The sequence below is a fragment of the Protomyctophum parallelum genome, assembly GCF_964188405.1.
Source record: "Protomyctophum parallelum genome assembly, chromosome: 5".
Taxonomy (NCBI): domain Eukaryota; kingdom Metazoa; phylum Chordata; class Actinopteri; order Myctophiformes; family Myctophidae; genus Protomyctophum; species Protomyctophum parallelum.
Window position 1 is genome coordinate 17,202,673 of NC_139702.1, and position 18,101 is coordinate 17,220,773.

Consider the following 18,101-nt stretch of genomic DNA (forward strand, 5'->3'; position numbering starts at 1 on the left):
GCTCTGACTATCTCTTCCTCCACACACGACACACCATTCCAAGACCTTAATGCACTACAATATACTACAGACTGTTGACAGACACAATGCACACATACTGTATTATAAATGATACATTCTATACCATTTTGAAACGGATTGCTGTCTGGGTCAGATGGACTGGTATTTAAAGGAGAATTCCATACTAGAAGGCTTTCTTACCTTTATTTGTAGTCGTTACGTCCCCACCAAAGTGCTCCAGGTGTTATTGGCATTATTGGCTATTTCCCCTAATATAAGCCCTCAATTAATTGAATTGAATGGGGCATTGGGGTGTTGTGCTAATTCGCTTATATCCATCGCTTTTTTAATATATATATCCTCTCTCCATAATTGCGAACGCAGTGAGCCACTTACTATGACAGCAAGGGCTGAATGTCTGTGTGTGTGTGTGTCCCGCTGTTACACCACCCGCCCGCCACCAGAGGGCGCAGCTGTAGCACACACACACACACACACACACACACAGGGCGCAGCTGTAGCACACACACACACACACACACACACACACACACGAGCTGCGTTCGCTTCCCGCGTTTGCGCGTCTTACTTGTGTAATTAGTATCCCAAGCGGCACACTTTACTACTTATTTTGATGGAAATAAGCAAATTGGCACAACAACAAAAAAAACTAGAAAAAGTGCCCTACTGGGCACAGGTCTCCACCAGGATGAGCAGATGTGAAGAATTCCAGGCAAAGGTTTTTCCTTGGCCTCTAGGGAGTTGGCATACAAAGTTATCCACAGATCCGTGCAGTTAGAGGTAAAAACACTTTTCGGCCAGTTATAGCGCCACCTTGAGGCTGAGTTGAAATTGTTCATGTGGCATTTCGTCCTCTGCCTAGTGGGAATGTGGGTGCACAATTTCACGGAAATCACGCGATGTGTTCATGATTTGCAGCATTTTGTTTGAAACTGAGCACTCCTGTGAACTTTGGAAGCCAATCTTAACCAATCAGGATGGAGTCTGAGAAATCTGAAAGACCGGTTTCGTTGAATGGCTCTAGAGAGACTGTGTACCAATTTGCGTGATGTTTGGACAAAATCTGTAGGTGTACTGTGCAAAAACTTGTTTTGCACAAAGCGGCCTCCTGGTGGCGCTATAACAGGCCGTTCTGGAAATCTGAAAGACTGGTTTCGTTGAATGGCTCTAGAGAGACTGTGTACCAATTTGCGTGATGTTTGGACAAAATCTGTAGGTGTACTGTGCAAAAACTTGTTTTGCACAAAGCGGCCTCTTGGTGGCGCTATAACAGGCCGTTTTGGAAAGTTTGGGGCAGAGGTTCATCGTTGGCATCCAGGGAGTGTGTGTGCAAAATTTGGCATCGACCGGGTTAACGGTGGCCGAGATTAGCTGGTAACGGACACACACACACACACACACACACACACGGACACACGGACGGACGGAGTGCAAAACATACTCTCCCCCTGGCCTTCGGCTGGTGGAGACAACAACCCCCATGTAGGGCTTATGGTAGGGGAAATAGCCAATAATGCACTTTTGCACTAAATAACACGTGGACCTCTTCGGTGGGGACGTAACAACTACAAATAACACCTGGACCTCTTTGGTGGGGACGTAACAACTACAAATAACACCTGGACCTCTTTGGTGGGGACGTAACAACTACACATAAAGGTAAGAAAGCCTTCTAGCATATGAGTCAGATGAAAACCTAGCGGTGCCCAAAGGACGGGGAAATAAAGAAAATAAATGTGTGGCTGCCGTAAGCGTCGGTCGCGCCGCTATATAAGTCGGTGAGGACTACAGTACGTTATCATAAAGTGACTCGGTGAGGACTACAGTACGTTATCATAAAGTGACTCGGTGAGGACTACAGTACGTTATCATAAGGTGACTCGGTGAGGACTACAGTACGTTATCATAAGGGGACTCGGTGAGGACTACAGTACGTTATCATAAGGGGACTCGGTGAGGACTACAGTACGTTATCATAAGGTGACTCGGTGAGGACTACAGTACGTTATCATAAGGTGACTCGGTGAGGACTACAGTACGTTATCATAAGGTGACTCGGTGAGGACTACAGTACGTTATCATAAGGGGACTCGGTGAGGACTACAGTACGTTATCATAAGGTGACTCGGTGAGGACTACAGTACGTTATCATAAGGGGACTCGGTGAGGACTACAGTACGTTATCATAAGGTGACTCGGTGAGGACTACAGTACGTTATCATAAGGTGACTCGGTGAGGACTACAGTACGTTATCATAAGGTGACTCGGTGAGGACTACAGTACGTTATCATAAGGTGACTCGGTGAGGACTACAGTACGTTATCATAAGGTGACTCGGTGAGGACTACAGTACGTTATCATAAGGTGACTCGGTGAGGACTACAGTACGTTATCATAAGGTGACTCGGTGAGGACTACAGTACGTTATCATAAGGTGACTCGGTGAGGACTACAGTACGTTATCATAAGGGGACTCGGTGAGGACTACAGTACGTTATCATAAGGTGACTCGGTGAGGACTACAGTACGTTATCATAAAGTGACTCGGTGAGGACTACAGTACGTTATCATAAGGTGACTCGGTGAGGACTACAGTACGTTATCATAAGGGGACTCGGTGAGGACTACAGTACGTTATCTTGGGCCCATCAAGAAGCCCTCGCTGCCTTATTATAATGTTTCTGTGTATCCCCCCCCCCTCCTTACTGTATACACTGTATGATCCTATTTACCTTCCAAGAAGGACCTTTCTTTGAACCACTGGTGATTGAAGCGTCTGTGACGGATTCAGCTTTTCTTCACATTCCTTTGCACTTTAAGGGCTATATCTTGTGCCACGCCTTAACCCTTATCCCTGAACTAATTTTGCAATTTTTTTACTATTTAAAAAAAACTTTTTAAATAGTTAAAGGTATATTCAGTGATTTCACTCAAAAAACCTTAGGTTTCGTTTTTGGCTGTGGGACCCAGCCTTTCGTCCAATCAGGATAGAGAGTCAAAAACGAAACCTAAGGTTTTTTTGACCCCCAGGGGTTCAGGGGTTAACTGGGGACAGGGAGGAACTCCTTATATGGCCAGCACACTCTATAGTAGGGAGGATTATCACAACAAAACAAAAAAATAAGTGATATTTGAATTAAGTGAAATCACTGAATATACCTTTAAAATAGCCGATCTACAAGCTCACAATGTCTCGATGTAGATCGGCTAGTTGAACTATTTTAAAATGTTTTTCAAAATAGTAAAAAAAAAAATGTTTAGGGATAAGGGATAAGGGTGGCGCCCTATATGTATGAAACTATTTTAACACTAATTGTTTATAATTGTTTATTACTTTTATAGCAGAGTAGTAACTAAGTGGAACGTTCAAACTTCCACTTCCATGGTTTGAAACTCTGGGTTTTCATAAGAGAACATTTATTAATACTTCTTATCATCCTACATGTCTTTGTGCTCTTCTCACTGATATGAATTCATCTGGTTCATCTCATTGTTTGAGAATATACTGGAGAGGAATGCTGTTACGGTCGTTATTTAACGGTTTTGTTATATGCTATTGATTAAACTTAACAAACATAATTTTGTTTCGTATGTCTTTTTTTTTCCTGCAGAAAGAAAAGTAGGCTACTGAACGTGTTTGAAGCATCATGTTATACTTTAGCTATTGAAAAATAGCAGATCTACAAGCTCATAGCGCGGCACCGAGTGCCGCACTATGAACTTGTAGGTCTGCTATTTTTTTTTATTGTGAAAATGTGCCTCAAATGAAATCTGAACATATATTTCAGAGTTTCAGTTTTTAGTACCTCAAATCTTTGCTTCTGGGGGAGGTCCCTGGAACAACCTATTTTCAGATGGGGGTCGGCGGGCCAATTACATGTAATTGTGGGGGTCCTTGACATGAAATATTGAGAACCACTGATATAGAAACGAGGTTTTTCAGGAAAAAAAAATATAATAATACATTTCGACGTCAGGCCTAAATGGGTAAGGGTTAAGTAACATTTTAGGCGCTTTTACTTTTGAATATTTTTAATTTCCAATACTCCTGTCTCAGTACGTTTGTTCACTCTCGTCAGAGAGGTAAATACAAAGCATGCAAAAGGACATACAATGAGTGCTGGCATTTTCTTCATCTCAACTTGTATCTTTGAGCCTTGCACCTAGAAGGATTTTGTTTTAATCTGGAGTGCTGTGGGTTGTCTGCTTTCTCAATACTCCTGTCTCAACTACATCTTGGGTCCAAATATTGTACTTTTACTCCACTACATTTATTTGAAAACGAGTACTTTTTTCCTGTACATTTCCACCAGTACACTTGATATACAGTATAATGAAAGCTGCGGTGGGGTTATACTGTAGCACCTCCAAGGCAATAGGTGTCGCTGATGCATGCGATGCATTTGTCCACAGACCAGTGTCGAGTGTTGCCATGTCCGCTTATTGTAAGCTACTGGGTATGTAGTTGCTATTTTGAGCTTGTTACTAAAAGTGTAGCCTGAGCTAACGTGTTAGGTTTCTGGTCTAGAGGGGCGGGTCGCGGCTCAGATTTGTGCACGCCCTGATTGGATCTCATCGATCTGTCCGTCACCCCCGGCCCTTCCTCTCCCCCCTAGTGCAGCGCTACGTCACATCATTTGGAGCGATGCCCACCCGGAAGGGTTGACTCCCACTTTTAGACCAGAGCGGCCAATGCGTTCCTCCAGGCTTTCAATTTTTGCACCAACAAAAATGAAAGCCTGGTACCGAGGCTACTAAAAGTGTAGTTGCTTATTTTTTGGGCTTGCTTCTAAAGTGTAGTTGTATATATTTGGGCTTGTTTCTAAAGTGTATACCGGTAGTCGCTTATTTGGGCTTGTTTTTAAAGTGTAGTCGCTTATTTGGGCTTGTTTCTAAAGTGTAGTCGCTTATTTGGGCTTGTTTCTAAAGTGTAGTCGCTTATTTGGGCTTGTTTCCAAAGTGTAGTTTCTTATTTGGGCTTGTTTCTAAAGTGTAGTCGCTTATTTGGGCTTGTTTCTAAAGTAGTCGCTTATTTGGGCTTGTTTCTAAAGTGTAGTCGCTTATTTGGGCTTGTTTCTAAAGTGTAGTCGCTTATTTGGGCTTGTTTCTAAAGTGTAGTCGCTTATTTGGGCTTGTTTCTGAAGTGTAGTCGCTTATTTGGGCTTGTTTCTAAAGTGTAGTCGCTTATTTGGGCTTGTTTCTAAATTGTAGTACAGTAGTAGCTTTGTTGAAGGTTCAAGGTGAGGTTCAAGGTTGGACTTTAATCTTGCATCCTGTGTAGGCCTACAGGTACATAAGAGTAAAACTTATTTTTCTTTGGCTTCCTTACAGACAATGCAGCGGCATAGATGGCATAACATTCATAGATACCATAAAATTAATAGATAAGCATACAATTCAAAACAAAACGGCAAGCACAGTAAACAAAGGGACAGAATAAACTCCCATTCTGACCGGGAACCCATTTTGGTGTCAGCATCATGTTATGCTTTAGCTATTGAAAAATAGCAGATCTACAAGCTCATAGCGCGCCACCGAGTGGCGCGCTACGAGCTTGTAGGTCTGCTATTTTTGAAAAATCGAAGAACGACTGACATTTTTAGAATCTCATCTCAGGTCAGAATGGGTTAATCAGACCAGTGTGTGTCCAGTGGAAACCTCGTATGAATCTGATCTCAGGTCAGAATGGGTTAAGAGCAATCAAGGAGTAGAAGTAGAGAGAAAAAGAGAATCAATCAATCAATCAATCATCAATCAATCAAAACAGTTTTGTATTGAGTTCAGTTGTGCTTGAAATGTATAAGCCTACTGTAATTCTCCAATATGTTAATAAATCAATCAATCAATCGATTGATCGATCGATCGATCGATCAATCAATCAATCAATGTACAGAGATAAGTCCCCCCTGTTTGTTTATGCTTTGTTTATTTATAGTTTGTTTAATACTTGTGTTTTTATGTTTTATGTGTTCCGCGGCTTCCGCCCCTGTATTGAGTTTGTGCTTGAAATGTACTGTAATTCTACAAACTGTTAATAAATATTTAAATCAATCAATCAATCAATCAATCAATCAATCAATCAATCAATCTGTGAGCGTCTTGAATAAAGTTTGAATTGAATTGAATGAATCAATCGTTTTCATATACCTGGCAGTGTTGTTTTTGGCAGCAAATTTCTATTTTAGTTTTGTCATAGTCTCTTGAATAGTTTTCATTTTGTTTTAGTCACATTTTAGTCACCTGGAATGTTCTAGTGTTTAGTCGACTAAATGTCATAAGATTTTATCGACTAAATCTACAGTTGATTTAGTCGACTAAAATGTGTTTTGGCAGGCCTTGATGTCGTTGTAATGACATATTTTACACTTTGGTTGCATTGTATATCTGCTATTTTCAGCATGCAACCCAGCATAAAACTTGTCCACTAGTCCCTTACTAACATTTTAGTCTAGTTTTTATTTGTTGACGAAATTGTCAGTATATTTAGTCTCAGTTTTAGTCATCATAGATTCCTTTTTATTTAGTTTTCATTTAGTTTTAGTCAGTGAAAAAAGGTAGTCGACGAACATTTTTCGTCTTAGTTTTAGTCGACGAAAACAACACTGATACCTGGGCTGCTTATTTCTCTCTTATCTGGCAACAACAGTGCAGCTCAGCTGGTGCGGAAGCGGAGGCAGCGTGCAGTGCTGCTAGTCTATGATCCGATCAGTGCATCCAGGGAGAGTACAGTGGACCCGACACTCCGACAGACAGAGATAATAATAATAATTAATAATTAAAGATGATCGGGATGGTCACCCTGCGGGCGGACATGGGCACGCTGTGCTTCATGCTGGGCGTCGCGTGCTGCTGCCAGCTGATGGGCGGCGTGTCGTCGGACGACATCGTGGTGGCGTGCGGAGGCTTCGTCAAGTCCGACGTGGAGATCAACTACTCCCTGATCGAGGTGAGGATGGGGGAGAGAGAGAGGCTAACTGCTAGCTTCTGGTGGTAGCTAATAATGCCATTAGAGCAAAACGGTTTCATGTCAAGGACCCCCATATTGACATGTTCAAGGACCCCTCCTGGGGGACCCCCCCTTGGGAACCACTGCCATAGAGTTATCATAAATAAGAAGTGCTATGCTAGCTGGAGCATATTATATAGACATATATTGATTGATTGAAATATGTATTAACAGTTTGTAGAATTTACAGTACATTTTAAGCACAAACTCAATACAAAGACTGTTAACTGTGAGTGGACGACCCCATTAAGCATTACACTTGTTTACAACAGGGTCCACATTGTTCAACTCATCAAAACATTTAGAGACGTACAAATAGACACTTCTATGGGCTGGAGGATGACAGTTTAGCTGCCATAGCTCTGGACCTTAATGGTGCTATCTATGCTAGGTGAATGGATGGCTGACAGTTTGAATGAAAGCGATGACAGCTATATGGCTGAAGCTAACTGCTAGCTTCATGGAAGCTAATGCTGCTCTATGGGCACATAGAGTTATCGTAAACAATAAGTGCTTTGCTATAGCTGGAGCATATACACATATATATCTATTCTATGAGCTGGAGGATAACAGTTAAAGCTAACTAGCTATAGCACCTGGTAGCTAATGGTGCTATGCAGTTTAACTGCTATAACATGACAGTTTAACTGCTATAATAGCTCTGGACCTGGTAGCTATTGGTGCTAATGCTAGCTGGATGGATGGATGGCAGTTTGAATGAAAGCGTTGACAGCTTCTATACGCCTGACTGACAGCTATAGGCTGAAGCCAACTGCTAGCTTCTGGTAGCTAATGCTGCTATATGGGCATACAGAGTTATCATAAAGAAGTGCTATGCTAACTGGAGCATATAGACAGTTTGAATGTCTGACAGCTAGGCTGAAGCTAACTGCTAGCTTCTGGTAGCTAATGCTGCTATATGGGCATATAGAGTTATCATAGAGAAGTGCTATGCTAACTGGAGCATATAGACAATTTGAATGAAAGCGATGACGGCTATATGCATGTCTGACAGCTAGGCTGAAGCTAACGTTAGCATTATGTGCTATCTAATAAGACTGAGTGATGGTTTATATTGGTTTATGATTTATACAGAAGTGTCTATTTGTACGTCTAAATGTTTTGATGAATTGAACAAGGTGGACCCTCTTGTAAACAAGTGTAATGCTTTATTGGGTCGTCCACTCAACAGGTAACAGTACATTTCAAGCACAACTCAATACAAAGACTGTCATTCTGCAAAATGTTCATACATATTTCAATCTCCTCAATCTCTCAATTTTGATGTTATTTATCGATTCTGACAAGATGTCAGAATCGATCTACGAGAGTCTAAATCGTAGGCTAAATCTGAGGCTCTTTTTTTTAGTATACCATTATATAAATAGTCTTGAGAGTATTCTGCTATTTGTCCCCAAAGTGACTGCAAAAGGTTGCTGCTATTTCTTAAAAAAAAGCTTTACACCCTGACCTGTATAACATTTATGACATAGCTCTGTTTACACAATGCTGAACTCCCTTTTGATGAATTGGAAATGAAGGACCCTGTCCATAATGTAAAAAAAATATTTTAGGACTTTTTTCTAGTTTTATGTTGACCTGTACTTCCATTGAACTGTTACTGTACCAATTCTACTAACTGTTAATACAATTTCCAATCGATGCGATCAAACCTCCAACTCTATATACTTTACCCATTTTTAACATTTGTATTTAACTACATTGCAAAAGAAGTAGCATTACTTTTGACAGTGCAGAAAAATAATTGCCTTCCTTGATGTATTAATGAGCATCAACGACCATCACCTGGGCACAGACACACAGCTCCCCTCTACAGTCACAGACACACAGCTCCCCTCTACAGTCACAGACACACAGCTCCCCTCTACAGTCACAGACACACAGCTCCCCTCTACAGTCACAGACACACACAGCTCCCCTCCACAGTCACAGACAAACACAGCTCCCCTCTACAGTCACAGACACACACAGCTCCCCTCTACAGTCACAGACACACACAGCTCCCCTCTACAGTCACAGACACACACAGCTCCCCTCTACAGTCACAGACACACACAGCTCCCCTCTACAGTCACAGACACACAGCTCCTCTCTACAGGCACAGACACACACAGCTCCCCTCTACAGTCACAGACACACACAGCTCCCCTCTACAGTCACAGACACACAGCTCCTCTCTACAGTCACAGACACACACAGCTCTCCTCTACAGTCACAGACACACAGCTCCCCTCTACAGACACACAGCTCCCCTCTACAGTCACAGACACACACAGCTCCCCTCTACAGTCACAGACACACACAGCTCCCCTCTACAGTCACAGACACACACAGCTCCCCTCTACAGTCACAGACACACACAGCTCCCCTCTACAGTCACAGACACACACAGCTCCCCTCTACAGTCACAGACACACACAGCTCCCCTCTACAGTCACAGACACACACAGCTCCCCTCTGCAGTCAGACACACACAGCTCCCCTCTACAGTCACAGACACACACAGCTCCCCTCTACAGTCACAGACACACACAGCTCCCCTCTACAGTCACAGACACACACAGCTCCCCTCTACAGTCACAGACACACAGCTCCCCTCTACAGTCACAGACACACACAGCTCCCCTCTGCAGTCACAGACACACACAGCTCCCATCTACAATCACAGACACACAGCTCCCCTCTACAGTCACAGACACACAGCTCCCCTCTACAGTCACAGACACACAGTGCTCTACTACTGAAAGTGTCTCATTTCTCTCCAAAAGCTCTTGAATATGGTCATGGGAATGGATATGATTAAAGCTCACATTTCACATCACACACACACACACTCCTAACTAGCCCTCCTAATTTTTTTTTAAATTAAATTAAATTAATTATTATCGTCGGGATGAATTATCGATATACGATATATCGTTACATGCCTAGTTTTTACCTATTTTGGTGTTGGCATCATGTTATGCTTTAGCTATTGAAAAATAGCAGATCTACAAGCTCAGGACTTAGGACTTTTTTCTAGTTTTATGTTGACCTGTACTTCCATTGAACTGTTACTGTACCAATTCTACTAACTGTTAATACAATTTCCAATCGATGCGATCAAACCTCCAACTCTATATACTTTACCCATTTTTAACATTTGTATTTAACTACATTGCAAAAGAAGTAGCATTACTTTTGACAGTGCAGAAAAATAATTGCCTTCCTTGATGTATTAATGAGCATCAACGACCATCACCTGGGCACAGACACACAGCTCCCCTCTACAGTCACAGACACACAGCTCCCCTCTACAGTCACAGACACACAGCTCCCCTCTACAGTCACAGACACACAGCTCCCCTCTACAGTCACAGACACACACAGCTCCCCTCCACAGTCACAGACAAACACAGCTCCCCTCTACAGTCACAGACACACACAGCTCCCCTCTACAGTCACAGACACACACACAGCTCCCCTCTACAGTCACAGACACACACAGCTCCCCTCTACAGTCACAGACACACACAGCTCCCCTCTACAGTCACAGACACACAGCTCCTCTCTACAGGCACAGACACACACAGCTCCCCTCTACAGTCACAGACACACACAGCTCCCCTCTACAGTCACAGACACACAGCTCCTCTCTACAGTCACAGACACACACAGCTCTCCTCTACAGTCACAGACACACAGCTCCCCTCTACAGACACACAGCTCCCCTCTACAGTCACAGACACACACAGCTCCCCTCTACAGTCACAGACACACACAGCTCCCCTCTACAGTCACAGACACACACAGCTCCCCTCTACAGTCACAGACACACACAGCTCCCCTCTACAGTCACAGACACACACAGCTCCCCTCTACAGTCACAGACACACACAGCTCCCCTCTACAGTCACAGACACACACAGCTCCCCTCTACAGTCACAGACACACACAGCTCCCCTCTGCAGTCAGACACACACAGCTCCCCTCTACAGTCACAGACACACACAGCTCCCCTCTACAGTCACAGACACACACAGCTCCCCTCTACAGTCACAGACACACACAGCTCCCCTCTACAGTCACAGACACACAGCTCCCCTCTACAGTCACAGACACACACAGCTCCCCTCTGCAGTCACAGACACACACAGCTCCCATCTACAATCACAGACACACAGCTCCCCTCTACAGTCACAGACACACAGCTCCCCTCTACAGTCACAGACACACAGTGCTCTACTACTGAAAGTGTCTCATTTCTCTCCAAAAGCTCTTGAATATGGTCATGGGAATGGATATGATTAAAGCTCACATTTCACATCACACACACACACACACTCCTAACTAGCCCTCCAATTTTTTTTTAAATTAAATTAAATTAATTATTATCGTCGGGATGAATTATCGATATACGATATATCGTTACATGCCTAGTTTTTACCTATTTTGGTGTTGGCATCATGTTATGCTTTAGCTATTGAAAAATAGCAGATCTACAAGCTCATAGCGCGCCACCGAGTGGCGCGCTACGAGCTTGTAGGTCTGCTATTTTTGAAAAATCAAAGAACGACTGTGACATTTTTAGAATCTGATCTCAGGTCAGTATGGGTTAATCAGACCAGTGTGTGTCCAGTGGAAACCTCGTATGAATCTGATCTCAGGTCAGAAGGGGTTAACGTTGAATACTAGCCGTTCCAGCCATCTGACCAGGACCTCATTCACAGACATAATGAGATTAACTAGCCACACTGAAGCCAGTTGGTCGACCGGTCGGTTGTTGCATCTTAAGCCCAGGTTCCTTGACACTTCAGCCGGTGCTTAACATCTACTTATTAAGTACTTAAACCTGGCAACGGCCAGACGGCAACACCGACCCACATACTGTACCTGGGGGTGGGGGCGATATGCTGTCACAATCAATCAGTCAGTGTTGTTTTCGTCGACTAAAACTAAGACGAAAAATGTTCGTCGACTACCTATTTTCACTGACAAAAACAAATGGAAACTAAATGAAAACTAAGCTACGATGACTAAAACTAAGACTAAATATACTGACAATTTCGTCGACAAATAAAAACTAGACTAAAATGTTAGGAAAGGACTAGTGGACAAGAGATCCAGTATAAGTCATTTTACACTTGGTTGCATGCGTTGTGAGCTTGTAGATCGGCTATTTTCAGCAAGTGTAAAAACACTCATTATGACGGCAACAAGACCCGCCAAAATACATTTTAGTCGACTAAATCAACTGCAGATTTAGTCGACTAAAATCCTATGACATTTAGTCGACTAAAACTAGACTAACACTAAAGACATTCCAGGTGACTAAAATATGACTAAAACTAAATGAAGTTTCAGTCCCAAAGACTATGACTACCGGTAAACTAAAATAGAAATTTGCTGCCAAAAACAACACTGCAATCAGTGATGTAATTAGGTTTTCAATGTAATGAGTCCCGGGATGCAGGGATTGTCTTTTTTAGATGAGTCCCAGGGACATTTTATGAGTCCCACTTCAACCACGTTAGGAGTCATATTTAGCCAGAACTAAGATGAGAGAACATATTACTCTAGTTTTGGCTTCACTGCACTGGCTTCCGGTTGTTTTTAGGATTGATTTTAAAATTATTTTACTTGTGTATAAAGCTCTCAATGGTCTCGCACCTTCCTACCTAAATGACTGCCGGCCTAAATATGTCCCAAACCTCCCCCTAAGGTCTTCCACTGCTGGCCTGCTCGCTTTGCCTAAAAAAAATGGCAACTAAAAAATACGGGGAAGCAGCTTTTTGATTCTACGGGCCGTCGGCATGGAACAAGCTCCCACTGTACCTTCGTCAGGCAGCCTCTGTAGACATTTTTAAAGCACAGCTCAAGACCCACTTCTACAACATTGCTTTTAATTGATCTTACATTTTTTGTTATCCATGTCCTCACTGTATTGCATTACTGCTTGTTTTTTAATGTCGTTGCCTTGCTTTTCCTTTTTATTCGCCATTGTTCTGTAAAGCTACAAATAAAGTTTTATTATTATTATTATTATTATTATTTGCCAATGAGCCATTTAGACCAAAAATACGTATTATTTTTGGCTAACGAAACCATCGTTCTACAGAAGTATAAATGAAGGTATAGAACTGCAAATCATAGCATGTGAATTCACTGTTATCACGTTTTGTACAATATCTCGGAAATGGCAAAATCGTGCATTGACATTGTATCGTCCTGACGATATTTATCACAATCTCGCCCACCCCTACACACATACCCCTATACTATCAGTGTTGTTTTTTCTATTTTCGTTTAGTCATAGTCTTTGGACTGAAACTTCATTTAGTTTTAGTCACATGTTAGTCACCTGGAATGTCTTAGTGTTAGTCTAGTTTAGTTAAATGTCATTTAGTTTCCATTTGTTTTTGTCAGTGAAAATAGGTTGTCGCCGAACATTTTTCGTCTTAGTTTTAGTCGACGAAAACAACACCGTTTACTATAGAGACTAGGGATGCACCGAAAGGGAAATTCTTGGCCGAAACCGAATACCGAATATAGGAAACAGTTGGCCGAAAACCGAATACCGAATAGCCGAATACAGCTTTGTTGTAAAGCTACCTGATTATGGCAAAAGACATGATTATGGATTTTCATAATCGATTCATCGGGCGATTATTTAAACGATTAATCGGATTATGGCACCTTTTTTGCAATTACCTTTAAAAAAATGCTTCAAGTTATTGTAGGCATGTTGTAACTAACAATAAAGACAATAAAAATGAATACTCCTTCAAAATTTATATTTTATATACAATTTGATTTCATTGCCATTCCTTGTACTTGTAATGATACTGTAATCTGTAATGTTGACTGTGTATAGCTGACTGTCTTTCTTCCCATTTCTATCTCTGGGACCCCAATTTATTTTTATTTCTATTGTAAAAATCAATGTACATTTTGAGAGTGTATTTGGTTCCATTTTTGCACTCTGTTACAGACCGGCCCCACTTGGTTTACTTCCTAACTATCTATAATTTAGCTGGAACTCCCACTATGAGAACCACTGTCCTACACAGTGTGTGGGCAAGCAAGCACGCACGCACACGCACGCACAAACACACACACACACACACACACACACACACACACACACACACATGCATAGCATGCATGCACAATAGTATTTAGCAGCCATATTAGCATGTTCTCTAGGCTCTAGTATCACATATTGCCAAAGTTAAACAGCACTGAACAACTGATCATTGTTAAGCAAAACGTTCACGGACATTCTGCTTCTGCCCTGCCTGTGCCCACTTCAATGCGCTGCTGAGATTACACCCAGGTGGAACAAATTTGAGGAGCTAACGAGCAAGCTACTGCTAGTGTTCGTCGTAGCCTGCATGCAAACTCACAGATTCAGACATTGGAGAGCATTTTTTGTCATACGACAAAAGAATAGAGTAGACAGTGGCGGTGCTCACAAATACCATGTTTTGGGACCTGTTGAGCTCGCAGATTTCGCGGAGCGCATCGCAGCCACAGCACAGAGCAACTTGACGCTGTGTGACTGTGTGTGTGTGTGTGTGTGTGTGTGTGTGTGTGTGTGTGTGTTTGTGTGTGTGTGTGTGTGTGGGGGAGACTGAAGTTGGAAGAGAGAGAGAGGTAGATGCGGAGCGCTCTGGTTACGTTCAAGACAATCGCGTGTTGTGTTTATACCGACCCGGTGTTTTGACTATTCGGTGATATATTTTCGGCCTATTTGAGCCGAAACCGAATAGGCCGAAAATACATTTTTAGCCATTTTCGGCCGAATATTTTCGGTGGCCGAATTTTCGGTGCATCCCTAATAGAGACTAAAAGATCCTTTTCTTTACACAGATCAAACTGTACACAAAACAAGGCTCGTTGAAATACCAGACGGACTGTGCCCCGATCAACGGTTACTTTATGATCCCCTTGTATGACAAGGTAGGTAGACCACTGCTGTCATTTGAACACGTGTAACGGTCTCATCATCCTTGTATTATTATTATTATTATTGACACCACCCTATGGGTATGTAAACTTGTAAAGACATGTTGTTGCTCTTTTACAGGGAGACTTTGTCTTGAAGATTGAACCACCGATCGGGTGGAGCTTTGGTAAGAGTACAGTCACCGCCATGCATTTACAGTTGACACCCTGAACTCCGTCCTATCAAAATAGTTAAGTCTATACTGCCTCCCCCTGGCCAGCCGGGGCGCCTGATGGAGGGGAAAGGAACTGGTTGGAATAACGTGTTCCTTCCACGCGCTATATACATCCAACCAGGGAAACTCCCCCCTGTCAGGTGTAAAGGAGCAACTTGGACACTCAGGCATGAAGGAAGCATGAGTTCAAGTCCGTTGCTCTCCCCAGGTTGGCGGAGGGTGTGTAGAGCCCATTAGATAATTGACCCAGGGGTGAAAAATGGGAATCGTGGGATAAAAAAAGAAAAGCGATATAACATTGAATCTATTATTTTTTATTACTATAGGAGTAATGAGCAGTAACTGTGGTTACTTTGCGCCAAAAACCGTCCCAGCCAACCCGCAACTTTTGATGCGTATGCAAATAAAACAGCAAATTGTGCCTGATTTTTGATCCATTCTGATCTCAGGTCAGAATGGGTTAATCAGACCAGTGTGTGTCCAGTGGAAACCTCGTATGAATCTGATCTCGGGTCAGAATGGGTTAATCTCTGCTCTTTTCTTTTCCTCTAGAACCTACTAGCGTTGAGCTGCATGTGGACGGTGTCAACGACATCTGCACCAAGGAACAGGACATCAACTTTGTCTTCACCGGCTTCTCGGTGTCGGGCACGGTGAGGAATCACATTTATGTATTTATGTATCTGTCTTCTGGGTGTCTCCCACGGTGAGGAATCACATTTATGTATTTATGTATCCGTCTTCTGGGTGTCTCCCACGGTGAGGAATCACATTTATGTATTCATGTATCCGTCTTCTGGGTGTCTCCCACGGTGAGGAATCACATTTATGTATTTATGTATCCGTCTTCTGGGTGTCTCCCACGGTGAGGAATCACATTTATGTATTCATGTATCCGTCTTCTGGGTGTCTCCCACGGTGAGGAATCACATTTATGTATTTATGTATCCGTCTTCTGGGTGTCTCCCACGGTGAGGAATCACATTTATGTATTCATGTATCCGTCTTCTGGGTGTCTCCCACGGTGAGGAATCACATTCATGTATTTATGTATCTGTCTTCTGGGTGTCTCCCACGGTGAGGAATCACATGTATGTATCTGTCTTCTGGGTGTCTCCCACGGTGAGGAATCACATTTATGTATTTATGTATCTGTCTTCTGGGTGTCTCCCACGGTGAGGAATCACATTCATGTATTTATGTATCTGTCTTCTGGGTGTCTCCCACGGTGAGGAATCACATTTATGTATTTTTTTGTTTGAAGCGGTAAAGGTCACACTGGACACGTTTTTGGATTTTTAGCTGCGTTTTCTTCGTCGGTTTTCTGAAAAAAAAGAAAGAAACGCACCCTGCAGTGTGCAACGGAGCACCTTAAACAGTTTGTTTTGTTTCCAGTGTTAGTATTCACATTTAAAAAAAAGGCAGATCTAGTCCCCAGGTCCTCAGTAAAGGACCTGTATTCTAATGTATCTGTGTGGTCTCCAGGTCCTCAGTAAAGGACCTGTATTCTAATGTATCTGTGTGGTCTCCAGGTCCTCAGTAAAGGACCTGTATTCTAATGTATCTGTGTGGTCTCCAGGTCCTCAGTAAAGGACCTGTATTCTAATGTATCTGTGTGGTCTCCAGGTCCTCAGTAAAGGACCTGTATTCTAATGTATCTGTGTGGTCTCCAGGTCCTCAGTAAAGGACCTGTATTCTAATGTATCTGTGTGGTCTCCAGGTCCTCAGTAAAGGACCTGTATTCTAATGTATCTGTGTGGTCTCCAGGTCCTCAGTAAAGGACCTGTATTCTAATGTATCTGTGTGGTCTCCAGGTCCTCAGTAAAGGACCTGTATTCTAATGTATCTGTGTGGTCTCCAGGTCCTCAGTAAAGGACCTGTATTCTAATGTATCTGTGTGGTCTCCAGGTCCTCAGTAAAGGACCTGTATTCTAATGTATCTGTGTGGTCTCCAGGTCCTCAGTAAAGGACCTGTATTCTAATGTATCTGTGTGGTCTCCAGGTCCTCAGTAAAGGTCACCCGTTGGGTCCTGCGGGAGTGGAAGTGAAACTCAGCCGGGAGGGAACCGAGGACAGACTCCAGACTGGCCTCACCCTGGCTGGGGGGAAGTATGTGACCCATGACTTCATTTTTAACACAATTATATGCCCAAGACGTCCACAGACGTCCTAGGAACTACCGCATGTAGTGCCCAGGACGTCTGTGGACGTCTTGGTCCTTCCAACATATCTAACTGTGGGCACCCTACTTCGCTATTTTGAAATGAATGTTGTGCACATTATGTGTTAATTGATATTATGGTGTATAGGAGCAGTTGCATCTACACAGTAATGATGTGATCAGTAAGTGTGTGTGTGTGTGTGTGTGTGTCGTTTCACAGGTATACGTTTTCCAAAGTACTTCCTGGAAATTATGACATCACAGCCTCCCATCCTTCCTGGACATTGGAGAAGGTTAGCGTCTTCTTAACCCATTCTGACCTGAGATCAGATTCATACGAGGTTTCCACTGGACACACACTGGTCTGATTAACCCCATTCTGACCTGAGATCAGATTCATACGAGGTTTCCACTGGACACACACTGGTCTGATTGACATCCTGACAAATACTTTGAGAAAGGGTTGATTTCTTTCTCTTCACAAGAAAAAGTAACTCAAGATTTCAAGCAGAGATTGGAAACGAGGAGGCCATTGTTCTATGCATTGTTGTAAATGGTAAACGGTGCATTCATGATATAATAGCACTTTTATCCAAAGCGCTCTACATGGACTGCATTACATTCACACACCGATGGTGGAGGAAACCATGCAAGGCACCAACCAGCACATCAGGAGCAATTAGGGGATCAGTCTTGCTCAAGGACACTTTGACACTAACTCTGGGGGAG

General features: G+C 42.8%; 2 protein-coding genes across 2 annotated transcripts in view; one reads left to right on the top strand and one right to left on the bottom strand.

Annotated features, from left to right (window-relative positions):
- rps15a (ribosomal protein S15a) overlaps nt 1-18,101 on the bottom strand; it is a 619,775-nt gene that overhangs the window by 83,171 nt on the left and 518,503 nt on the right. The window lies entirely within an intron of this gene.
- nomo (nodal modulator) overlaps nt 6,778-18,101 on the top strand; it is a 62,859-nt gene continuing 51,535 nt past the window's right edge. The window contains exons 1-6 of the mRNA XM_083765675.1: nt 6,778-6,968; nt 14,901-14,990; nt 15,118-15,163; nt 15,764-15,864; nt 17,214-17,320; nt 17,593-17,665. Coding sequence (XP_083621801.1) covers nt 6,804-6,968; nt 14,901-14,990; nt 15,118-15,163; nt 15,764-15,864; nt 17,214-17,320; nt 17,593-17,665 — 582 coding nt within the window. The 5' untranslated portion in view covers nt 6,778-6,803. The remainder of the gene's footprint in view (nt 6,969-14,900; nt 14,991-15,117; nt 15,164-15,763; nt 15,865-17,213; nt 17,321-17,592; nt 17,666-18,101) is intronic.